General features: G+C 40.8%; 1 protein-coding gene across 6 annotated transcripts in view; it reads left to right on the top strand.

Moving 5' to 3' along the window:
- The window catches only part of TJP2 (tight junction protein 2), an 84,029-nt gene extending 58,267 nt beyond the window's left edge, over positions 1-25,762 (top strand). For 5 of the 6 annotated variants that reach the window (XM_012721544.1, XM_012721546.1, XM_012721543.1 and 2 more), the window contains 17 exons: positions 94-247; positions 1,945-2,053; positions 2,167-2,291; positions 3,752-3,818; positions 4,447-4,597; positions 9,224-9,332; positions 10,509-10,719; positions 11,366-11,553; positions 11,828-11,923; positions 12,830-12,909; positions 13,249-13,459; positions 17,946-18,046; positions 19,218-19,430; positions 20,617-20,727; positions 21,790-22,098; positions 24,534-24,619; positions 25,471-25,762. In XM_012721544.1, the coding sequence (XP_012576998.1) occupies positions 94-247; positions 1,945-2,053; positions 2,167-2,291; positions 3,752-3,818; positions 4,447-4,597; positions 9,224-9,332; positions 10,509-10,719; positions 11,366-11,553; positions 11,828-11,923; positions 12,830-12,909; positions 13,249-13,459; positions 17,946-18,046; positions 19,218-19,430; positions 20,617-20,727; positions 21,790-22,098; positions 24,534-24,619; positions 25,471-25,636 (2,487 nt within the window). In that variant the 3' untranslated portion in view covers positions 25,637-25,762. The remainder of the gene's footprint in view (positions 1-93; positions 248-1,944; positions 2,054-2,166; positions 2,292-3,751; positions 3,819-4,446; positions 4,598-9,223; positions 9,333-10,508; positions 10,720-11,365; positions 11,554-11,827; positions 11,924-12,829; positions 12,910-13,248; positions 13,460-17,945; positions 18,047-19,217; positions 19,431-20,616; positions 20,728-21,789; positions 22,099-24,533; positions 24,620-25,470) is intronic. The other variant, XM_012721547.1, reaches the window with a different exon arrangement.
- The last annotated feature ends 778 nt before the right edge of the window (positions 25,763-26,540 follow it).

The following is a 26,540-nucleotide window of genomic DNA, read 5'->3' as shown; positions in this document are numbered from 1 at the left end:
CTTTTACATTTTGGAAAGGTAGAACAAGAATTCCCTGTTTTGCTGTGAATAGCTGTATTGCATACAGTACTATCTTGTTTTTTATAAACACAGATAAATGGAACCGTAACTGAGAATATGTCTTTAACGGATGCTCGCAAACTGATAGAAAAGTCAAGGGGAAAACTCCAGCTAGTGGTGTTGAGAGACAGCAAGCAGACACTCATCAACATCCCATCGCTGAATGACAGTGACTCCGAAATAGAAGGTAAAGAGAGAAGAGGCTGAGAATTAGCTGGAAACAAGGAAGGCTGTTATGGCCATGGTCTCATCTTTAGTTATCATAGCCATCCAGCCCGCTAGCAGTTAAATTTCTAAAGAAAGTTTCTCTTCTAGACTCCCAATTCCAAAAGTTAACTGTTGGGTTGTTACTTTTCTTATCAAATTGTTGAAATTGAGTTTTCAGTTTGAAATTCCAGCATTCTCCTAACTTGTAAATTATAATCTCAGTGGACTCTAGGCAACTAAAACTAAACTTGTTAGTGAAAAAATGTATATAGGAGGGGTTCAAAGAACTATCTCTGAAACATTCCTAAATTGCTCGTTCTTATACTTTCTCTTTCATGTGGTTATTTTAAGAGGTTATTGGCTATTTCCAACAGAGAAGGCAATATAGAGGATAGCTAAAGCAAGTAGACACTCTAAAAATCAAAAGGATTGAATATTGTGATATTCAGTGGTTGCATATGACTTACACCTAAAATAATTGATAAGTGAAATCTGTAAAAATCACAAATGACTATTTTTCTGCTGCTAGTATTGATTGCAGTTAGAAGAGATCAGCTTCACAAAGTTTTATCTATCTATCTATAATCAATCAGTCAGTCATCTGGAGAATAGAAAAGGAGGATTTACTGAAATAACCCTGTAAGGGAGCAGAGAGTCAGATTGGAGAGGTCATATGTGTCAGCTCCTCAAAAGTTTAAAGGATTTTTTTTAATAGTTTATTTTTACATCATTTTGTACCTTTTTCCATCTCATCTGTTATCTCCGTGGGCTTCCTATCACCAAGGATTTGTTGGTTGTTTTTTTTTTTTTTAAAGATTTATTTATTTATTCATACAGAACTGGGGTACAGGCCAGAGATGCGGAGGGTGAGAGGATTCACCAGAGACAGAGCGGGGAGCAGAACAGGCAGATGGACGAAGTACACTGCTGAGGGTGCAGTGGGCGGGTCAGGAGAGGTCTGCCACGCCATGTGGTCTCCTCCGGGGCAGGCGGGGATCGAACTCATGCGGAAGTGGCTTTAGCTTCTTAGTGCTGCGCTTTAACCCGCTGCGCCACCAGGGAGGGCCGGATTTGTTGGTTTTTAAAAGGATAATGTTTTAAAACCTAATTTACTTTCCATAGCATCAAAAATATAATCAGTTGGTTACTGCTGTGAGTATAGTGCAGGTAAAAGGAGCATGAGAAATAATCCGGCATGTTGGGATCTTATCATTTATTTCCTTGCTATTTACAGTGAGGGTCTCAGTCCACCCACAGTTTCAGTGTCACCTGAGAGCTTGATAGAACTGCAGAATCTCAGGCCCCGCTCCAGAACTGCATTCTGTCATTTCCGGTCATATATACATACATTAGAGCTTGAGAAGCACTGGTCGGTGTGATAAATACGAGCATGGACATATTGGATCCAGTAATTTATTCTGACTCTTACTAGCAATATTGTTAGAAAACGTGGGGAAAGAAGAGCCTAAAATTCTGAATTTAACTTCCTCTTTATTAATTCATGCCTTTCCCTTCAAATGATCGGATTTTTTTTCCCCTAAGAGAAAATAATTAGACTAATAGCACTTTTAGTGTCAGCTTCTCTTCCATTTCCCATGTTTCTTACCCAGAGAAGAGTATAACTTCTGGTGCAGGTCTTAAATATTTTATTAAGTCTTTTCTTATTTCTGAAACCAGATATCTCAGAAATAGAGTCAAACCGATCGTTTTCTCCAGAGGAGAGACAGCAGCAGCATTCTGATTGTGATTATCATTCTTCAAATGAAAAGCTGAAGGAAAGGCCAAAGTAAGCTAATGTGTATTTCCCCTTGCACACCTCACTGTACGCATACACACGCACACACACACCTTTTTGTGAGTCTGTTACATTGTGAGACATTAACATGATGTGTGCTTAAGTTCAAGAGAGGACAGATGGTGCAGGATGGGCGCCACACCCACTCCATTCAAGTCCACTGGGGACATTGTTGCTGCAGTCGGCCCTGAGTCCAGCAAGGAGCCCCGACTCCAAGATGAACCCTCAGGTGAGGTGCATTTTAAATAGCTGTGTTCAGGAATCCATACTTGGTAACGCTGGAAGCAGGCTGGAAGGAGTCTGCAAAGGAGGGACTGCTGCTTGTTTCTCTTTTGATACTGAAAATTTTTATAAGCCAAAAATAAGGCCTATTTTATTATATTTGATGAGTTGGTGTCCTTTTGCTTCCCATTCCTGATCCAGCCTGAATTGTTTCGACTCACAACACTCCTGACATTAAATGAGAAGTTTTCTTCCACTCACTAATAAGTTCTAGAATTCTCCAGACACTGACTAGGTAGCCTATCACTCAGTTCACATCTGACACTGACTACCCAGAGACCTCACAGGTTAAGGACCATTCTCATAAGTCTCCCCACTTTTGATGCCAGACTTTGGTCACCTCCTATGCTTCTGACCAACCACTGTAAATCTGGGATTTCCTTGAGCTACTTTTCAGGGTTGATTATTTGATTATTTTGAATGACTTACAGAACTCAACAGTAAGAAAACACTTTACTTATTATGCCAGATTTTTTTAAAGGATATAATTTATGAATAACTGAAGAAAGAGCAAGGCCTGGGGAAAGAGTATAGAGCTTCCATGTCTTCTGAAGGTGCATGCCCTTCCCAGTGCCTCAATCTGTCCCAAACCAAGAAGCTCAGAACTTGGTTCAGGGTTTTATGGAGTTCTCACTATGAGGGCACAATTGATCAGTCATTGACCATTGGTGACCTGGCTCAATTCCCATCATCTCTACTCTCCAAAGCTTAGAGGAAGGGGTGGTTGAAAATTCTAACCTCAAATCATTCTTTGGTCTGTCTGGTGTCCCTTCCTAGGCATCAGTCATCACTTGCATAGAGGAGACACACTTGAAATTTCTAGGATCTTAGGAGCAGCCTCCCAGAAACCTAGAACAGAGGTTAAATATGTAGTGAGTGTGGTATGGTAACATATACCAAGATGCGATCTTCTACTTCCAATCATGCAGTGTTGTAACCCAGTGTTACCTCAGTTAAAACAGAAACATAATAAATACACAGTTAGAAAATAATAAATACATCACCCCATCCTCCTAGCCGTCTTTACCACTTTACAATTATCATGGTTTTACCTGCATAAACATTGCACTTTTAAAAACAGCATTATTTGTGTGATTTTTGAAGTTCTACAAAATGCCTTCTTCTGTGTATGTGGTTATGCACCTTACATTTTTGAGATTCACTTCCCCTTTGTTTTGAGAAACCATTGGTACACATTAATGCCTCAGAGTTAAACTTTCTTTTAAAAGCTTGTTTTTGTTTGCATGATGACATGTGTACATATAAGGTACAAACTTGAATTTTTTGTGGATTTTAATACTGATTAAAATTCTTATTAATTAATAGTAATAGTAATAGACAAACTTCTATGAGTCCAGGTTGATAAACAATTTTTTTTGATAAACATACATGTTTTTTAATCCATAGCCTCTCAATCAAAAACAGCCCCAAGAACATTTCTTCGTCCTAGTGCTGAAGATGAAGCCATATATGGGTATGTAGAAAGAGAAAGCATTAGCAGGAAAATTAAAACCATGGAAGTGAATGAACGTTGTGATAATTAACTCAGTTGTCTCCTTTGCTTAGTACTTTTCTAGAATGTTGTTGTAAGTATTTGCATTTGCTAGATTATTCCTGCAATTATTCCCGCACAGTGTTGCAGTAGTAGTGGTAGTAGTAATAGTAGTAGTAAACTACATCCTGTTTGCTGCATGTAATAGTGAAAACTCTTAGTTCACTGTCCAGAGCAGTGGCCCCAAACTAGGGTCCAGCATCTGTGCACCCAGGCTGTGTCTCCATTTGACCAGGGACCCTGTGATGGTGGCGGCAGACTTTGAAGAATCCCAAACTGAGAGTCAGATAGCCTTGATTTTAGCCCTAACCCTGTCCTTTATTTGCTTCCTAATCATTGAATGAGCATCTCTGTTTCTGTTTCTTCACTGGTAAAGTAAGCCAGCTCATATTTACCTCATAGCCCCAAGGAAGATAAAATTATAGATCACATGAAAAAAAATGTGGGCATTCTTTAAAGTACATACTATATAGAAAAAGTTAAATCTCTCAGTGGCCATTTTTTTAACCCCCTCAAAAAAACTAAACTCCACCTCTCTTTGGTATCTCAGCCCCAATACCAAAATGGTGAAATTTAAGAAAGGAGACAGTGTGGGCCTCCGCTTGGCTGGTGGCAATGATGTGGGAATATTTGTGGCTGGCATTCAAGAGGGAACCTCGGCTGAGCAAGAGGGCCTTCAAGAAGGGGACCAGATTCTGAAGGTAAGAAAAGCCCAGCTGTGCTTCTAAAAGTTCCTGAGGAAGAGTGAGATTTTCTCGGGATTCTTACAGAAGGGAGGGGAGGGTGGTTCAGGCCTGAAAACCAACCAGCTGCAGGTTCCTTTTTGCCAGGCAACAAGGTCTCTTCTCCAGAAAGTCCTGTTGTCTCAATACTAGAACCAAAGCTCATCCTGATGTCTTTGGGAGAGAAAAATATTTAAGGCCTTTGCAAAGACTATTATTTGCCTAATATTGAGAGTCTAACTAAAGGCCTGGGATCTTCCTATCTTTCAAAAGTCATGATTCCCTTGCCTGATTATCACTCTTCAGACAGTTTGCTGTCATTAAGTGCAGCTGGGTATTGGCATCCACTCGTCCTATTTGAATCTTGTCCCAGCCTCTCAGTACTGTAATCCTGACTCGACCTGAGACTCAAGTTTCTTGTGTCTCTACAAAGGGGCTAAAATTCCTGCCTCACAGAGAGAAGCAAATATAATAAAGTAAAAATGAGAACAACGAACAAATGTAAACCTGAGACATGGTATGGGGTGGAAAGGGAATGGGATAAAAACTGGGATGGAAAGAGGGCACAGGACTATAATGATGGTACACGGGTGATTTGATGGTGGGAAGCCCACGGGGACTACAACTGAGATGGAAAAATGTACAAAATGAAGAATGATGTAAAAAATAAATATAAGGAAAAAAGATTTGATAAAACTGATGACAAGAACATAGGTATATGTTATTTTTTAACATTCATTAAATTAGAAATATTTATAATAAAAATATAAAAATAAAATTCCTGCCTTGCAAGGACCTGAGGAAGATTAGAATACTTGATAGCACCTTACAGAGTTCCTGGTATAAAGCAAAAAGTCAGTGTCCCTCCTTCTTTTCTCCTCCATGGGAAAACAGCAGTTTGTTATCACTCTGTATTTAGTGACATTTTAAGTTGTCAAGGAAGGGGAACTCCTGGTTAATTGAATATTGATACTTCTTTTTTTTAAAGATTTATTTGTGCATACGGAACTGGGGTATAGCCCAGAGGTACAGGGGTGGTGAGAGAATTCAGAGACAGAGTGGAGAGCAGAACAGGCAGATCGACAAAGTACACTGCTTAGGAAAGTAGCAGGTGGGTCAGGAGAGGTCTGCTGTGCCATGTGGTCACCTCCAGGGCTGGGATTGAACTCATGCAGAAGTGGCTTTAGCTTCTTAGTGCTGTGCTTTAACCCACTGCACCACCAGGGAGGGCCTGAAATATTGGTACTTTTAAAGTTACTTCTTTTTTTTAATCAACTATTGGTTTTAAGGAGTTAAAAAACTATTGGTTTTAAGGAGTTAAGGAGTTAAAAAATCAGCTTTGACATTTCTGAGATATATATGGCTTAATTTCTATTGGCTTCACCATAGACTTCAGGAATGCCAGGTACCTCATGATTGTGAGAATATAGAAAAGTTGGGAAACTGATTTCATGGGGATTACTGTGTCAAATTTTCAGTTTTTCTGAGAGTGTTTTTATTGTCAACTTTAGTGGAAACTCTATATGTAACGAGCTATTTCATAAAGGAAGAGGGTCTGGTGAGAACTGCTAGGTTTAAAAGAAACAAAAGAAAATAGTTGCAGAATTCCAGAGGCAGCAGAGTACAAAACAGGCAGTTCTCATCCTGCTGTGCTCTTGGCTCCATTGCTGTAGTTTATATTTCATTTCTGGAGCAGATGAAGGGCAAACCTTGATCATGAGCTTTGCTGAAGCTTTCCGTGACATTCTAGACCCACTTTGGCTCTGGTCAGGATCCTAGAAGACTAACTACCTGAGTGGACCTCATGGGATCATATGAGACTAGGAAATACCACTTACCAAGCACTACTGATAACAATCCCATCCAACTGTCAGCTCATGCCAGATTACACTTGGGCTGATGCCAGGTAAGAAGAAAACCATATTTCCTACTAATGTGGAGCCCTCAGATGGCAGCCAGAAATTTGAAAAATAGTGAATTCACTTAGTAGCTAGACAGGCTTCTCTGTAAGTCATTAAAAGATAAGGAGAGGCCCTCTCTGGTGGCACAGCAGGTTAAAACACAGCACTAAGAAGTTAAAGCCGCTTCAGCATGAGTTCAATCCCCGCCTGCCCCAGAGGCGACCACATGGCGTGGCAGACCTCTCCTGACCCGCCCACTGCTCCCCTCAGCAGTGTACTTTGTCCACCTTCCTGTTCTGCTCCCCACTCTGTCTCTGGTGAATCCTCTCACTGCCCCTGTACCTCTGGCCTATACTCCAGTTCTATATACATACATAAATAAATCTTTCAAAAAAGATAAGGAGAATTTCTCCCACAGGTAAAAGTTGTGATGATCAAAAGTTAAACTTAAGAAAGTGTGTCCTGGAGCCTCCCTGGTGGTGTAGGGGTTAGGTCTCTGCACCACCACTGCTGTGGTCTGAGTTCGCTCCCCAGCCAAGGAGCTGACCCACATGGTTCACAGACCTCTCCTGTCTTGACCACTGCTCCCCTTGGCAGTGTCTTTTAGTAAACTCTGCTGTACTCCCCACTCTGTCTCTGGTGAGTCCTCTTATCCCTACAATTCTGGCTTACACCCAGCTCTTCTACACAAAAATAAATAAATAAAATTCTTTTTTATCCTGGCCACAGGAAGGGATTATGAGTACCAGTCTCTGTGGCAAAGATCCCACATGGAGGTTGGGCAGTAGACCCCAAAAGGAGCCCTTAACTCTACAAAGGGAAGAAGATTGAGCTCACCTATTGGGGCCGGCAAGCTGCTAACAATCTTACACTGTAGCTGATAACAGAATCTTTGTTAGGCTCCCAGCAGACATGTCAGGCCCTGTAGACTACTAAATAGATGATGAAAGAGAGTACTTATTGGAAAAGACTAACCTTCAAGTGTTAAAAGTACTGCCCTGGTCCTTTGCAATTGACTTTCTCAGTGCTCCTCTTGGCCGAATCAGAGATATGTGATGAACTATGCACATACACTAACCACTCTCTTCTGTACTGGGTTTTTACATGGGGCTTTTCCATTTGTGATAGCCTGATCGATACATGGGATGGAAACTTGTGTGCAGCAGAACACGTGCCTTGGCAGTAGAAGAAATGCACACTCGTGCTTGGCTTATTAATGATATGATGTGGTTTTTGCTTCTCTTTTGGAAACTTCTGTGGAATGGAAAAGAGAAAAAGTTTGGTTGTTAACCATGTATAATTAAAAAAATGTTGCCACCACTTGTGCTTTGATTTTGACCATTGTCATTTTGAATTGCTGGGCTCAGGTCCAGAGAGCTGGACAGCAGGACTTTTGAGGCACCCACAGCCTACATCCTGATCTTATTTAAGTAAACAAATAAAAACATCTACTGTGCATATAAAAACATATATGTGACCAACCACCTGGAGACAGGTGTAGTTGCAGAAAGGACACAATAAAAGATTAGATACAAAAGTGCCAAGTTCCTTAATTGGGGTATGGAGCCAGGAGAATGGCAATTATTTTAAGTGGGAAATATTGTTTCCAGGTAAAGTTGACATGATCATCTTAGCAGATCACTTTCATTGAGATAAAATGTCAAGTAAGTTTTAGTCTGAACTTGACCATTTTTCCTTGGACTTAATGTTTTTTCAGTAATAAATTATTCTCAGATTAAAGCATTCTATAGTCCTCATGTCTGAAAAACTTTTTTTTTGCAATTTTGTATCTTCATTTTTGTAACATTATTAAAATATTAGGTACATTGAGATAATTTCTGTTAACTTATTTGTAGTTATTTTGTTTTACAAAACTTTTAAAGAAACAAGAAAAAGACAAAATGTCCTTTTCTTTGTGCTACATTTCAATTTTACTTGCTTTTTAGCTCATCTTCCAAAAGCTATTTTCAATGTCACCAACTCAATTAATGCGGAATAAATGTCGGGGGCTCCATGCCAAAAATGTGTGGCAGAAGCTTAAATATACAGGCCCATGTGTTAGGCTAATTGTCTGCCACATAAGACGAATGTTCTTCAATTTCATAAACTTGTTAGATACTTTTAGGTGGCAGAAGCTATAACAGAAAGGTGGAACTGGTTAGAGGTTCCAAAAGAGAAGCAAAAACCATATCCTATCATTAATAAGCCAAGCACATGTGTGTATTTCTTCTATTGCCAAGGCACGTGTTCTGCTGCACACGCATGTTTCCATCCCACGTATCTTTATTTTCTGGCATTTATTTGAGCCAATTTTAAAAGTGTTAATGCCTTTCTTAAACTGGCCTAACATACTTGTTGGCCACATACCCCAGCACTCCTTGTTTACACAGTTACAGGTTTCCAAGTTATACGTTCCTTTCCTGGTCACCTTTGTTGGGGACTCAAAGGAGGGAGCCCCACCTAGAACCTTCCCTGCTGGAAGGGCAGAGTCAAAGGAGTGGTCAGCAGTGTGGGGAGGCAGAGAGGTGTGGGGACTCGCACACAGCTGGGCACTAGTAGGCACATGACTCAGCTGGAACACTGCCCACATCTACACATCTGGGGTTTGCTCTGGGCCACCCTGATAAAATCACATGAAAAGCTCAAGTGACCCCTTGTTCTAAACTTCTTTTTTGTTTTTCTCCCCCATGTTTTCTCTTACCAGGTGAACACACAGGACTTCAGAGGGCTGGTTCGGGAAGACGCTGTTCTCTACCTGTTAGAAATCCCGAAAGGTGAAATGGTGACCATTTTAGCTCAGAGCCGAGCTGATGGTGAGCAAGTTTTGTTGTTAGTTTAATGATGAGGGGAGTGGGGCGGTTGGGAGAGATTATCTTGAGACCAAAATGGACAAAGCTGCGTAGTTAAATAAAAGTGACTGTTGATAACTAATATGTGGATCACTGTTATATGGAGGAAAAATGGATAGGTGCCATTTTACCTTCTACAAAAATGTTTTCTATGTACACTGAAATTATCTCCACTAAATTTGCTTTTCTGAACACTGAGCCATTAATTATCAATTAAAGTTAATAGTGAATTTTCCATAGGATAGATGCAAAGGGACATGCCTGCTACTTGGCTCCCATCCTAACCCTTATCCGCCTGAAACATTGCTCTACCTTTCTAAGCCTTAGGCTCATCTGTAAAGTGGGGGTTGATAGTATCTTCTGTTTCAGAGGGTTATTTGGCAATATATTGGGTTTCTCCAGAGAAACACAAGCCATACAACATTTGTATATTGTACATGTATACTTAGTTACATACACATCCTATTGTGTTACACACATACGACCACAGAGATTTACTGTAAGGGATTGGTGTATACCCTTACGGACCAGTCCCAAATTGCACAGTGAAGTCTACAAGCTGATTTGGTTGCAGTACAAGTCTTAGAACATAAGGACCAAGACAGCTGATGGGATAGTTGCAGTTGGAAGGCTGGCAAGCCCAAGACCCAGTAAGACCAGTTATTTCATTTGGAGTCAGAAGACTAGAAAGAGGATGTTGTGTTATTTTGAAGTAAAGAACAGTTTGTTTTCTCTCACTTAAGGGAAAGTGCACCTTTTTGTTCTATTCAGGCCTTCAACTGATGTAAGAGACCCACCCACTCCAGGGAGAACAATCTGTTTTATTCGGTCCACTAATTTAAATGTTAATCTCATCCAAAAATAAATCCTCACAGACACACCCAGAATAATGTTTGACCAGATATTTGGGCAGTAACTATCTGGCAAAGTTGACACATAAAATTAATCATCACAGAAACGCATAAAGTTCACTATTTGTCTGTCTTCCTGTTTGAACTGTGATTTCCATAGGCCAGTACAATAGGTTCATTAACTGAAGAGAAGTAAAGAGGGTGGTGAGAGATAACAGAAGCTGTTAATTCTTCAAGTAAGATCTTTGGCTAAGTTCAACACAACTTACAACAATGTTTTTTCTTTCAGTGTATAGAGACATATTGGCTTGTGGAAGAGGGGATTCGTTTTTCATAAGAAGCCACTTTGAATGTGAGAAGGAAACGGCACAGAGCCTGGCCTTCACCAGGGGGGAGGTTTTCCGAGTGGTAGATACATTGTACGATGGCAAGCTGGGCCACTGGCTGGCGGTGCGGATTGGAAACGAGTTGGAAAAAGGCTTAATCCCCAACAAAAGCAGGTATCTGAGATCACACACGCCCACACACTCCTGTTTAACCTCACTCCTCCCAAAAGGAAGCCCCACTTAACTTCATTGTTTGTAACCATGGTCCTCTACCCATCCTCTACTTGTTGATATGACGTGATCTGGAACTGTGAACTAGCCAGTAGCTGTTCTGTGGGTAGCTAGCATCATGTGGTTGGTTGCTGCACTTGGCTGGCATTTTCCTTACATGCCCATTACCAAATTTGAGCCAATACTAAGTGGCTGTAGCAGGTCAGCCAACCTTAGCGACATTTCGCCCTTGCCTGATGCCATGTTCTCATTCTTAGAAGAGGCAGCAGGACTTGATGAATGGCTGACAGTGGAAGGCCAAGAAAGTATAGTTACTTCAACAGAGGGTCCAGGTAGGCTTGCTGTCTAGCAGCCCCTGAGAATGGACTTCCTTTAACTGTTTATTCTAGCTACTTCTGGTGGCTTTTATGTGCTCCAGGTTTTTCTGTTTCCACTGGGAAAAGGATATCCATGCATTTCCCACCCTGAGAGACTTCATCATCAAATGGCATCTTCTCTAATTCAAGCTCATAAGTAAAATTGAATGATTTCTCTAGTAACTTCCATGGCATTGTTGTGCAGATTTACTTCCTGTGGCTTCTTCTTTTAGAGCTGAACAAATGGCCAGTGTTCAGAATGCTCAGAGGGACAATGCTGGAGACAGGGCAGATTTCTGGAGAATGAGAGGCCAGAGATCTGGTGTGAAGAAGAACTTAAGGAAGAGTCGGGAAGACCTGACAGCTGTCGTGTCTGTCAGCACCAAGTTCCCAGCTTATGAGAGGGTTTTGCTGCGAGAAGGTAAGGAAATCAGGCAGGGCCAGGAACTGTTCTGTTTGGGCCCAACCTGGTTTTTCTTCATTTTCAGACTTTAATAATCAAGTTCAAACTTACTGAGTGAATACATACATAGTCTTCAGGGAGGAGCCAAGCTGAATTGGGGGTGGGAGAACATTCCATTTCTTTCATGTAGCTGTGTTATCAATCGCCTGTGAAATGCTTTTGCTTCCTATCTTAACAATAAGATAACTAAGGAATTGTACGTGTTCTTATGGCCTTTCTTGTCTCATTTCAGCTGGTTTCAAGAGGCCTGTGGTTTTGTTTGGCCCCATAGCTGATATAGCACTGGAGAAGTTGGCAAATGATTTACCTGACCTGTTCCAAGCTGCTAGTAAGTCTATGAGTGATACTAGTTTTTTCTTTTCAAATTTTATTTTGGAATATATCTAACATACAGAAAAATTGAAAAAAATGATGAGCATTTATTTATATACCCTCCATCAGTCACTGTCAACAGTTCTTAACATTTTGCCATGCAACCCTCCTATGGACTGTGTGTACACCCTTCTGCAAATTCCTCTTCTAAAAGGAATTCCTCTTTTTCACTGAACTCACATTTGTTTGTTGCATTACATGGGTTTCTAGCATACTGCATTATAAATCAACCTTTGTGTGTACTACATAAAATTGACTTCCTTGACCTAAGGCTCTTCCCTCTGACAACCACTGTTTGTTGTCATACACTAAGAATTTTTCTTTCATTTGTTCCTCAGTTTTGTTTCTTTTTTTAAATTTCTGTTCATCTATATGAAAATTTGGTTTTTGGACTTCATTGATACATGTTGCCACTATGAATCCTCTAAGAATAAGGAGATTCTTTTACACAACAAAACTATCCCTCAGCCAAGAAATTAAACATTGATGTAATAATGATGTTTAGTATAGAATCTGTTTTTCAGATTTCCTGTTGTCTAATTTGTCCTTCATAACATTTTCTAAAATTCAGAATGCAGCAAAGGATCATGCATTACACTTGATTTTTATGTCTTTCTCATTCCCTCCTTTTTCTGAATTACTTTGTGACATTTATAATTTGAAGAGTCCAGATGTCTCATGGGATGTCCCCTGTTGGACTGGTCTATTTCTTCCTGACTAGATTTCAGTTAAACAGGTAGCGTGGCTCCTTCCCATTGCCTGCCCTCATCAGGAGGCACCTATGTGAGGTGTGCTGTCATTGGTGATGCTAGCTTCGGATAATTGATTAGTTGTTCATTCCACCCCTTTTTTTTACTTTTAGAAACAGAACCAAAGGATGCAGGATCTGAGAAATCCAGCGGGGTGGTGCGTTTAAATACCGTGAGGCAAATTATTGAACAGGTGAGCCACAGGAAGAATTGGGCCTTGGTTTACGCAGTCTTTTTTAGAACAGAATCTCTGTGTAAATGAATGTAACTGTAAGTTGTGTGGACACCAGTTACAGTTCTTTGTTGTTTTTTTCAGAGTTCTCAGCATTGAATTAAATAACCTGTTATTCATTTTGTTAGAAGTTCTAACAGATTCGTAATATTTGAGTTTACATAATGTGTTGAGAAAGGTTTTCTGCTTTTTTCATTTAAATCACTGTTTTATTATATTCAGCCTTTATTAAGACAAACTCTGATGCTGTACCTGTGACTTTTCATACATATGAGCATAACCTTTTCCCATTTCTGACAGAATAAGCATGCACTATTGGATGTGACTCCGAAAGCTGTGGACCTGTTGAACTATACTCAGTGGTTCCCGATTGTTATTTTTTTCAACCCAGATTCTAGACAAGGTGTCAAAGTCATGAGACAGAGGTTGAATCCAACATCCAACAAAAGTTCTCGAAAGTTATATGATCAAGCTAACAAGCTTAAAAAAACTTGTGCACACCTTTTTACAGGTATGTGAAATTGAAAGTGCGGTCTCTTTGCTCAAACAAGAGAAATAAGAGTGTGGCAGACATGAGAAAACAATATGACTGGAGAACAGTGATCAAAATCCTAACAATCCTTCTTTGAAAAGTAGTCAATCCTATGCAATGAAAATATTAAACCAGTGACGTTTATATATTTACTTTTGCAATTTTAACTATTGGAAAATGATCATACAGACCTGTGACATGCAATAATTGGTCATTTCAGTGAAGTTCAAATTTTTGTGGGTGTCTGAAAGGCTGGTGAGCCTAGCATACCACAGAATACCCACATCTCTGTATATACTACCAGATCCTTGAAGCTAGGGCTGTCCAGCTCCTGGTGTCTGAGGAGACCAGCATTACTTGCACGGATATAAGTGTTTGTGACTCCAGTAGACCTGCCTCTGGCACTCCAGGCCATTGCTTGCCCGAGTGACTCGGGAGGTCAAAGGTTTCACGATGACTGAAGTCCAAGTGGGATGGGAACATAGACACTGAGCATGGAACTTTAAAGTGAGTTGTTGTCACCACAGTCTCACCCAGTCACCAGTCTCGTATGGAATCATGTAGCCTTGAGGACCTCAGTGGAGCAACTTGGACCAGTAAGCTCCAGTTACCTACCAGATGGCCTTTTACAATATTTTCCCATACTTTATAAGTTTGACACTTCAAAGCTGTATGATCATTTCGTTTCATGCTTTCTGTTCGCAGTGTCTCATGTCACCTCACCAGGTTGTGATGTGAACCTTTGGCTGGACTCAATGGTTCTTTTCATGATTTCACATTTGTGACTTGGTAAAAATTAGTTGGTAGGGGGCCCTCCTTGGTGGCGCAGTGGGTTAAAGTACAGCACTGAGAAGCTAAAGCCAATTCCGCATGAGTTCTATTCCCGCCTGTTCCAGAGGTGACCACATGGCGCGGCAGACCTCTCCTGACCCGCCCGCTGCTCCCCTCAGCAGTGTACTTTGTCGATCTGCCTGTTCTGTTCCCCACTCTGTCTCTGGTGAAGCCTCTCGCCACCCCTGAGCCTCTGGCCTGTACCCCAGTTCTGTATGCACAAATAAATAAATCTTAAAAAAAAAATTAGTTGGTAGGAATAGTAAGGCTATTGAACACAGTAAGACTTGAACACAGTAATGTGGAATCAAGGATTAGTTGTATGTAGGCTCACTGGGCTCAGTAATTTTTTTTCTCATCACACAGTAACAAAACCCCTTTTACACAGATGAGGACAGTTTGAAAATAGCTGTTCTGGTAATTTCAGGTGCTCTCCTCAGTTCAGTGGAGATGACATGAGAACTTTATTCTAAGATTTGCTCCAAAGCAACTAGACTTGTTAACATAGTTGAAATGTTAGACTGCTTCTTCTCCATCCGTTAAAAAGAAATCACCATTGAAAACATCTTACAAAAGTTATTTTTAAAACAAAGCTTGTATTCCATGGTCTCTTGGAATTCCCAAAGCACTCATTTCATGGTATAAAAACCATTGACATGGAATTAAGCACTTAGAGATCCAAGTGGGGCTATGTTTTATGAGAAAATAGGGAATTTTAAGAGCTCCATAGGGCATTTTAGCACTTTTAGCAGTTTTCCTCAGTCTCATTAAAGTGAAATTTGTGCAGTTCAGTCCTGGGACTTTGGAAGTATTTCGAGCAAATGCTACCCATTATTATTAGATGTATTACTTTAATAGTGATAATGCTAGTTATCTTTATATTTCATCTTCCAGTGTTACACAATGTTTAAAAAAAAAGTCATTATGTGGTCAGAGAAAACTTGAGAGGAAGGAAAGTTGTCCTTTGTATAAGTGGAAAGAACCTAAAATGCAGTAGGCAATTTTTGGCTTCTTGAGGGCGAGGGTAGAGACTGGTAACCACAGGAAGTAGATGGATCGTGCCATAATCCCTGGACAGGCACCTTGGTTGATGGTTGCTGTTTAGAGGAGTCTCTGCCACATGAATAGTTTTATTGAGATTTAATTTACATGCCCTACAAGTTACCCATTTAAAGTGTATGATTCTGTAGTTTTTAGTATATTCAGTTATACAACCAACCACCATGATCAATTTTAGGATGTTTTCTCACCCCAGAAAGAAACTGCATACTCACAAGCAGGCCCTCCACAGCTTCTCCTCACTCCTCCCAGCCTACGTGACACCTTCTGCTTTGCTTTTGGCACTGCTCCTCCTAATTTGCTGGGGAGAAAGTATTAACCTTGTGCCAGGACAGGACATGGATGCCCCAGAGTCCTAGGACCACAGCCAAGAAGAGGCTATGTGAAAGTCCCTTCACTATTGCATTTTCTTGAGTATGAGAGATGTCTTAAGCCTATTTGGAGGGGCATAGGTCTACAGAGGCAGGGACAGTAGTTCCCGTTTGCAAGTCAAGTAATCTGAAAAACTTAATGCTCAAAATCCAACAATAAACCAAAGGTATTTGGGAAGGCAGCATCCCGGTTGAACACCCTCCTGTTAAAAAAAGGCCAAGTGCCTAAATAGGATGTTACCGTTATATGGGGCTTGGAAAAATAGCTACTGTGAACCCTTTTCTTTTTCATGAATGTGAGTCAAGGTGAACTCAATAAGAGGCTTTTTGACTTTTTTTTTTTCACTTTATTAGGCAGCATGAGTATATTTTCCACATTTTGTAAAACAGCCAATTTTTTTTAACTTTTGGTTTTTCTTATGGTAAATACAAACGACATCTATATCAGATAACTACACTTTAAAGGATAGTGTACTATTTATACATTGAGTGCAATTCACCGATTTGGTCTCTGGGGTCACAGCCTCGCTTCCAGGAGCACAGCAATCTTTGCAAAATACCACGATAAGGATACAGAGAATCAAGATTAATTTTCCTTGAGTTGTCCAATGTATCAGTTTATTCGAATGCTATGAATAATTAATAACCAAGGGAACTCTAAGCTCATTCAGGATCTTTCAAGGTCAGTGTTAGAACTTCTTAAATGTAAGAAGGGTTTGTATTACTAGGAAGAAACTTTTGAAGCATGATTGCTTACAAAATTTGCTGAATATTTATTTTCAATGTGTATGTGAAATTAAGCAGACCTCAGACTTCATTCAGCAAAGTACCAAATATCCGTTACCAACAAATCCACTTTTCTTTTGGATGATATATTTAATGCAGTAAAAGCCCTCAACAAAGTAGTTTTTAAAAATCCTAATTTATCTGAACATTTTTGGGCCCGTTTTATCTGGTTTATCCTCATAGGTTCATAAATATATACTGTAGAGAAATGAATGCAGATGTTTCACTTAGCTGGAGTTTTTATCAGTGCTCTAAATCCATGTGTTCAAGTGGGCTATGTGGTACAGAGGCTAAGGCCATAGGTTCCGAAGGCAAATTTCTAAGTTTGTGTCCAGCCTTCTCCACATGACTTAGTGGAAAGCCTTGGGGCAGTTTCACTGCTGTGTGTTGGTTTCTCTTCTGCACGATGACTATAATAGCAATACCTACCTTGTAAGTTTTGTGTAAGTATAAAATGAGCTAATCCATTGAAGGTTTTTAGAAAAGTGTATGGTTAATCCATAGTAAGTACTATCATGTAAGATACATTTTGTTCTCAGCAGAAAACATATATTCCTTGAATATACCCTATGGAGTTTATTTAATTTGTATGTGTGTTCTATATTTAATTTGTATGTGAGTTATATATTTAAATGTTACTTTTAGTATGTTATAGGCAACAACTAACATTATATTGATATGTATTTTCTTATTTATAACATACATGTCAATGTAGTAATCTTTTATATTTAGTTGAGAGGTGTTATTTTTGTTCCTAAAAGCATACTCTTAAAAATAGGTTTTTAAAGGTAGCTTTTCAGATAAATAGACATTCAAAAAAGGAATTAAAGTCTTGGTTAACTGAGTGGACTTGGTTCCAGAACAAGCCCTCTACACACACACACACACACACACACACACCCTTGTGTATCAGAAGTCACTAGTGTTCAAATCCCATCTATAACATGACATAATATTTGTATAAAGTATGTGTGCATCCTCTAGCACAACTTAAATCATCTTTAGATTCCTTACAATACTGAAAGCAATGTGAAGACTATATAAACAGTATCTATGATATATCTATGCTATATTATTTAGGAAATAATGACAAGGAGAATTTGTCATACATGTTCAGCACAGATACAGCCATTGTAGCACCCATGCTTTTGATTCCCAGTTGTTCATCCGACAGTGGAGAGGCTGTCTGGCACTGAGGGCTGAGTGTAACCCATTTTCTCTCCACCACACTCAGCTGCACTATGAGCTCCAGCAGCTAGATGCTAACCATTTTAATTACCCTTAACTTTGACTTGCATTTGTCAAAATCTTACTTTAATGGATGGAAGAGTGAAATTAGTACAAATTAATTCAGATAGCATTTGTACTGAAATTATTCTGGAAGTTGACATAAACCTTTTGTTGTTTGCATTCTCTAGCCACAATCAACCTAAATTCAGCCAATGATAGTTGGTTTGGCTGCTTAAAGGACACAATTCATCATCAACAAGGAGAAACAGTTTGGGTTTCTGAAGGAAAGGTATGTGGTGTAGTGACTGCTCAGAGGTGAGAGTCCGTGTTCTGAATCTTCTCTCAAGAGGTTAGTGAATGTAGTGAAACCAGGCCCATTTGAAGTGATTCCAACATAGGTGTTTATCAATATTTGCAGTTTCATATATACTCAGAAAAAAAGTGATAAAATGCCGGGCCTTTGGAAAGAAAAGCAGAATGTGATGTCTGCAACCCTACATTCACTTCCCTTTTACTTTTAACGTAGCAACTAGCGTTGTGTTCCAAGCACACTAATCAGAGCTTACAAGATCTCATGCTGAACTCCACAGCTTGCTAAAAATGTGGAAACTCAGAGTAGAAGTGAGAGGGGAGGCTGAATAGCATGGAGAACATGGTTAAAAATTAATAGAAAGAAGAAAAGCTCATAGAGTTGGAAATATTTGCTTAAAAAGAAGATTGATAAAGAATGTGTCCTAGGAATTTGGGTAAGTGATAAGAGGACCTTAAGGGAACTTGTGTAGGCTTCTAAAATTGGCTAGCTTCTCTTCTGTGGAGGGCTCTACTACAGGTGAAAGGGTAGAAAAGATACAATTTCCACAAGTCAACTGACTTGAGATAGTCTGCAGGATGTTACAGGTACAGTTTTGTTGCAGAAAGGAGTCCATCTCCAATTTGATTGTTGAGGCTGAGTCTCTTACTCTTTGGAAACTGCGTGTTCAGTTGATCTGTCTCCTACCTGCTGGGTGCTGACTCCTGCTGAAGCTCTGTGGAAGCTTCCATGGTGAGAGTCAGCTGAACAGGTCATAGCATCTCTAAGACGTGAGAGTCTTGTGAAAGAGTGGCAAGACATGCACTGCAAGGCGGCTGGCCTGGTACCTGGAAGCAGGTACCAGGAGAAAAACCTGGAGAGGAGCCAGATTCTGGAGGAAAAGCACAACCGTCTGAGCAAGTGTGGCTCAGGAGTGGCATGTGGGGCAATGACAGCAAGGATAGATAGCGTGGAAGGCACTGATTTGAGTCCTGGCATAGAAATTAATCTAGTCATTTAAAACCAAGTGATTCCAGGAAAATAAAGGTGACTTCCCTTTCTAGACAAGGGAAGGTTTCAGTCACTTGTCTGCGTCCTTGGGAATTTTCTTGAGTCCTCACTCCCAGGAGCCATCTCAGACCCCACTGACCCTCAAAACAAATTCCTCTAGATGGAAGGGCTGGATGATGACCCCGAAGACCGCATGTCCTGCTTAACCGCCATGGGCGCGGATTATCTGAGCTGTGACAGCCGCATCACCAGTGACTTTGAAGACACCGACGGTGAAGGAGGCGCCTACACTGACAATGAGCTGGATGAGCCAGCCGAGGAGCCGCTGGTGTCTTCCATCACCCGCTCCTCGGAGCCGGTGCAGCATGAGGAGGTGAGGCGAGGCAGGCCACAGGCTGCGAGGCCACGGGCAGAAAAGGAGATTCTGGTGTTTCCTTCGAATTCTTCTGGACCCTGAATCTTGTTCAGGGTGCTGTGCAAGGTACTCCTGAGGGTTGGACCAGGTGACTTCTAGGAAGGCACTCATTCCAAGTCAGCCCAGGTGGTGGAGGCTGGGCTCCAGGGAAAGGGGCCAGGGACGAAGCGCTGGGAGAGGCTGAGCCGTCAGCACGCATCTTACCATCCCTTTGGGGGTGATGGATGAACCGAATGGCATTATGTGCCGGCTGTCCAAATTACAGTGGAATGTTATTTTAAAATATAATATTGTTGTATTTACTTGTAACCTTTGATTAGGTCTCTCTCTGGACTCTTAGGTTCCTTGCTTTTTCTTCTCCCAACCTTTAACCTTTCTAATTTTGCTGAAGCTCTTGAGAGTTTCCCCATCAGTTTCCTTTTCTCTTATATTACAATTTTTCAATTGAGCTCATGATCAAATAGAAACCTGATCACATGTGCTGTGCATCCTCTGGCTAGTTAATAGAAAGCTTCTGATCCTAGAAATCACATAGCTAGGCACTAAATTAGGGCCAGAGCAATTATTGTGCCTCAGAGAACATTGGAATAATGATTTATATAGATGAGATTATCCATGTTTTTGGATAATTATGGCTGTGCCTTGCCTTTAGCAATTTAATTCATTTCAGTGAGTGATTTTATTCTTTTCAAACAAAAAACACCAAGAAACTAAAGGGTAGAAAAACCCACCATTACAAAAAAAAAAGTTAGTACATACTTTTGGACAGATTCTAAAGAATTAACTTTGAAATTTCTACAGATAGCAATGAACTCATGTCTTAAGATGTTAGCAGCTATTATTGACAAAGAGTTTAGATTTTAGGAGAAACTTCTTTTTAATTTGTTTTGTTGTACTTTAAAGGAAGAGATTACTCTTTAAAGGAAGAGAATACAGCCAGTTTTGTTATTTTCTTAATATCTCTTAAGCATTTATATATAGTGGGAATATGCCTGTTATTTCCCTTTTAAGCAAAGAAGCAGTGGTTCCCAACCTCTCCTTTTGAACTTACTATACCACTTGGCAGAACTCCAGCAAATGAGACAAATGCACTCTTTTCTCTGCTGGGATTTTCTTGTTATGAATGAACCTTTATGTCTTGTAGAGCATAAGGAAACCCAGCCCAGAGCCACGAGCTCAGCTGAGGAGGGCTGCTAGCAGAGATCAACTTAGGGACAGTAGCCCGCCCCCCGCATTCAAGCCAGAGCCTCCCAAGGTACGTGGCTGGGAAGCCCCGGATGGGAAGACAGAGGAAGCAGGCGCCCTGGAAGAGAACACACACAAGATGGTGTTGGGTTATGTTTTTAACTCATGGAGCCAGTCTTTTGGTCTGTTGGTTGAACACCAAAATAATGGAAAATTCAAAGGATAGGAAGGAAAGGCAGCTTAGGAGAATAGACCATTTAGGACAGTTAATGGTGAAAATAACAAAAGTTGCATGTCCAGTTTCATTAATCTCAAAATCTATTTTTCTGCTACTGTCCAATTAAATTTTTCTGCCCAGTAATCTCAATTAAATGCACCAGAAAATCCTTACTGGTGATTTGCTAAAGAAAACAATCACTACCAGTTGTTTACACTTCCTCTTTTAATGAGGTAGCATAACTAATATTGAAAATAAATCATTATGCAGAACAGAATCAATATAAAGTAGGCTGGGCATATGTCATATAATTTTTTCCCTTTCTCTGAATCAAAATTGGAACTTTTTTCCCTTATCACCCCTCCCCCAATTTCTGTTTAGCTTAATACTTTATGACAAGACAGTATGTGAACCATCAGAAGCAGTGATTTTTAGGAAGTGTATTAGTGAAAACTGTTAAGCAGACCTCAGAAAAGTGGCGCTTAGCATGATGTGCTACCCACCCATCGCCACGGTCTGTTTTGCTTCTGGCTGGACATCAGCCTCACTTGTGGCCAGGACATCTACTCTCTGAGAGGCATGAACTCAGGAGATTTACCATTTGTTAAGCCTGCTTTACCCTGAGGTCTTCTCCAAGATTCTAATCTCCTCTATGAAATGAAGGTTTGATTTACTTCTAGCTCTAGGATGCCTCATGGTTTCCTGGAGCTCTTGAGAGTCTTCTGGAGGAAGCAAGCTAGGGCTCAGGATAACCAACCAGGGGCTCTTTGCCCTGAGTTCTCTGATTCCTCTTGGGAATGGAATTTTTACCCACCTGTGGAAACTGATCAGGAAATGGAATATATTAAATCCACTAATACAGATATGAAAATAAACTAAAAGCCCAAGCTAAAAATATGTCATTGCTCTCCACAGGCCAGAAGCCAAAACAGAGAAGAAGCCCTTGAACACAAGTCAAACCCCTCAGTCGTTGCTGGCAATGACATTCCTGGGGGATCAATGAAGGGTTATCCTCCTCCTGTGGCAGCAAAACCTTCCTTTGGAAAGTCTATTCTGAAACCGTCCACTCCCATCCCTCCGGAGAGCGAGGAGGCAGGAGAAGGCAGTGAGGAGCCAGACAACACTCCCAAGTCTGTCCTGGGAAAAGTGAAAATATTTGAGAAGATGGATCACAAGGCCAGGTTACAGAGGATGCACGAGCTCCAGGAAGCACAGAATGCACGGGTAATTGTTTTTTTTTTTGTTTTTTTTTTAAGATTTATTTATTTATGCATACAGAGCTGGGGTACAGGCCAGAAGTGCAGGGGCAGTGAGAGGATTCACCAGAGACAGCGTGGGGAGCAGAACAGGCAGATAGATGAAGTACACTGCTGAGGGGAGCAGCGGGCGGTCAGGAGAGGTCTGCCATGCCATGTGGTCACCCCAGGACGGGGATCGGACTCATGCTGAAGTGGCTTTAGCTTCTTAGTGCTGTGGTTTAACCCGCTGCACCACCAGGGAGGGCCAAGGGTAATTGTTTTTAAACCACGGGTTTGTCTCTGCACTCTATAAAGTGTTTAAATTGGTTTCAGTTCAGTGTAATGGATTTGCAGTCCTTTTTTCCACTACTACCAACTTGCCAGGGATGTGCACAATACCAAAGGTGTGTTCTACATGGTGTTGCTGCCTGCTCTCCATGCAGCTTTTTTCCTTCAAATCAAAAAAACCTACCCAGGGCCTCCCTGGTGGTGGAGGGCTTAAGTCCTAGTGCTTCACCACCATCACCCAAGTTCCATCTTTGGCCAGGGAGTTGACCTACATTGCACAGCAGACCTCTTCTGTCCTGCCTGCTGTTCCTTTCCGTGGTGTATTTCAATACATCTGCCTGCTCTGCTCCCTATTCTGAATCCTCTGACCTATACCCCAGTTCTTCTATGCAAAAAAGGAAAAAGAAAACCTACTAGTGTAGATAAATACGGTTCTGCTCTTTGTACTTTAGGACTTGGTATCATATCCTTAGATGTGGACATGTGACAGGAGCATCAGTGCTCCTGAGAAGTTATTTTTCTTTAAAATTACTGAAATATGGGCTCTCCCTATGGTGCACCAGGTTAAAGCGCAGCACTAAGGAGTGCAGCACAAGCTCGATTCCCTGGGCAGGGAGGTGACCCACATGGCGTGGCAGACCTCTCCTGTTTCACCCGCTGCTCCCCTCAGCAGTGTACTTCATTGATCCTCCTGTTCTGCTTCCCATTCTGTCTCTGATGTCTCTCTGTCCTGTCACTACCCCCACATCTCTAGCCTGTACCCCAGTTCTTACATACAGAAATAAAGTCTTTCTTTTTTAAAAAAGTAATGTTTTGTAGCAGGGTTTTAATTTTCTCCCAGATTTGCCATAGAAACCAACAAACTGTGGATGCTAAAATTGAAAAAAGCCCCAAAGATTGTCCTTTTTGATACCATTTTAATTTGTTGTGACATGGGGACATAAAAGTCAGCCCTCCCTAGTGGCGCAGCAGATTAAAGCACAGCACTGAGAAGCTAAAGCCACTTCAGCATGAGTTCAATCTCCACCCTGGAGGTGACCACATGGCGCGGCAGACCTCTCCTGACTCGCCCGCTGCTTCCTTCAGCAGTGCCCCACCCTGTGTCTGGTGAATCCTCTCACCACCTCTGCACCTGTGGCCTGTATCCCAGTTCTATATACATAAATAAATAAATCTTTAAAAAAATTAAAAACCTTTAAAAGCCTAAGGAACTTAAGAAAAATCAATGGAGCATGACCTGCCCTTAATAGGTGTTTTCTTCCTTCAAATCTGTGATAGTACCATAGCACTGTTCTCTGTATATGTGATAAGATACACATAAAATACACCATTTTTACCATTTTTAAATAATTATGTATATTAAATGCATTTCACATTCTTGAGCAACCATTACCACCATCCATTTCCACCCCAGATATTGAATACTTATTTCTCATTTTCCCCTCCTCCAGCCCCTGGTAGCCCCACTCTTAACATCTGTCCCTGAATCTGAGTACAGGTGGTCCATGAACAATGTTGGGGTTATGTCACCAATGTTCCCCCGCCACACAGTTGATAATCTAGACGTAACTCAACTTCCCCAAACCTTTACTAATAGCCTGCTATTGATAACAGAAGCAGTCAGTTAACACATTCTGTGTGTTCTATGTATTTTAGATTGTGTGCTTACAATAAAGTAAACTTCAGAAAAGAACATGTTATTAAGAAAACATATGGAAAATACCTGCACAGTATTTAATGTATTTATCAGTATCATTAAGTTCACATCATCTGTCTAGTAGGAAAGCCACCTGTGCGTGGATCCATGCATTTCAAACCCTTGTTGATTAAGTGCCAGCTGTTCTTCGGAACCTCATAGGACTAGAATCACACACTGTCCTTTGGTGATTGGGTTTTTTCATTCAGTGTAATGTCCTCAAGGTTCTTCTGTTGTCACAAGTGACAGGATTTCATTCCTCCTTGACATTTTTTTCTGTAGGTACCCCCACACAGCCATAGAAACTAGGGAGCTACTTCTGTTTTTCCTCTTCTTGAAATGGGGTCAGAAGAGTGGGACCTAGGGGAATCAGCCAGCTGGCCATCCCGTGGTTCATTCTTCATGTCTTATTCTATATTTTTTCTTTATCATCACAGATTGAAATTGCTCAGAAGCACCCTGACATCTATGCAGTTCCAATCAAAACACATAAGCCTGAACCTGGCTCACCCCAGTACACAAGGTAATGGCTGCTTGGCACATATGACCCTAAAAGGGGGGCCCTGACTAGGGCTTGGGCTTTCTTCACCTGCCTTTTAGAGCAATAAGAATTTGTTTTCATAGTGAACTGTTTACCTTACTCATTCAGTCAAATTTAATTGCAACAACTACTGAGTCAAAATTTCATGGGAATTTTGCTTATGTGCCAAATGGGCTAAGTGTGATCATTGATATTTCACATCAGCCTTCTGTGACATACTGGAGCACACAGGTTATATGGTGTGAAGACATCTGCAAAACAAAAATTATCAATCTCTTCCTTTTGGTATTTTATACTGGATAGTTATAAAGGATAATGGTAAAGAGAATACTGGATAGTTTCCTGCTTCCAGGAATACAAGAAAAATCCACAAACCCTATATTCTTGAGGGTCATTTTGACTGGAAGCTGGAATCTAGTTTTACAACAGTAAAAAGCCGGAGGCAATTTTTTCTTTACCTTTGAAGGGTGATAAAAGCAGGCAGGTTGCTTCTGGCAACAAGGGGATGCTATAGCTGAGGAGCTAAGGGACAGAGAAGACACCCCCTGTCCAGGTCTTTGGTCAGTCAGGGTGCCTTGCTGGCTTTCTGACTGAGTATCCAAATGGGCCCTGGCTTTGCCTGTTACTCCCTTCCCCACTGATATCCTTCTGTGCACTCGAGCAGGCAAGCAGCACCCCTGGTTTGTGGGCACAAGGTATAGCTCAAAAGTCAGTGATCTATGTGGGGTACTGTGCTGACTTCCTGCCACACCCCTCCAGGCCATTGGAGGCTGTGTGTTGGGATGCATTTAATTTTTTCCCTTTGGGAGCATGCAACTCTCTTCCTTTGTCAGTTCCAGAGCACCCGAGCCACAGAAAGTTCCTTCCAGACTCTATCAGGATCCCAGGGGAAGTTTTGGCAGCGATGCCGAGGAGGAAGAGTACCGCCATCAGCTGTCCGAGCACTCCAAGCGTGGCTATTACAGCCAGCCCTCCCGCTACCGGGACACAGAGCTATAGGTGATGGGAAGGAGCCAGCCTCCCTTCCTTCGGCACTGCCGCTGAGGCACTGGAAGGTTCTTTCTTGTTAACATGCACTGAGGTGAGACCTAAGCCCAGTTTCCTTGGGGGGTGGAGGAGGCGAAGGCACAGCTACTGCAAATGAAGAACTGAAGGCTCAGTGTCTGGGCCCTGGTCTAGGGAGTTTACGGCTTTTTGTTCAGAATTAAGAGAAACACTACAGTCTGATACTGTTACCTGCTTCAGTGGACCAAAATCTGTATTAATTTTGTTTGTGTATTTTTAACATGTAAATTAAGAAGTGATAACTATTTTTCCTCATTAATAGCTGCCTTTGTGGACTGTTTCAATGTGAAAAGGAATAAAAATACTGTCAGATACAAACTAAATTCAAAGAAGTATTTTACTACAAACAACTCCAAGTGCCTTTGATGAGAAGTGTCTTAAGTTTTTTTCCTTTGAAGCTTTATGCAAAGCTATAATGGACTAAAACATTTTGACTAAATTTTTATATGCTATGGTTTTCTCTGCACTGAGTCATCTTTTGAAGGAATTTGTCTTTGTAATATTTTCCATAAAATCTGACTATATATAAAATAGCTACACTTGGTAGTTTGTCTATCAGTGCTAAATCGCTTAAAGACCAAGATTTGGTATAGAAATTTTTTTGTCTAAAACGCATGTATTCCACAAAAACAGATAATCAAGAAAAAACACATTTTATTTCCAAAAGTGTGTGTATTGCCAATAGTTTTATAATTTAATAAAAAGGAGGACATTGCAATCAATAGTTTGTGGTGGTTTTCTACTCCTGTTTTTATGTTCAACTATTTTTTTGTTGCTGTTCAACTCTTTTTTTTTTTTTAAGTTTTTTTTTATGCATACAAGAATTGGGGTGTAGGCC

This window comes from Condylura cristata, unplaced genomic scaffold, assembly GCF_000260355.1.
Source record: "Condylura cristata isolate star-nosed mole 26May11 unplaced genomic scaffold, ConCri1.0 scaffold00006, whole genome shotgun sequence".
NCBI lineage: Eukaryota > Metazoa > Chordata > Mammalia > Eulipotyphla > Talpidae > Condylura > Condylura cristata.
This window is presented reverse-complemented; position numbering and strand designations above follow the sequence as displayed.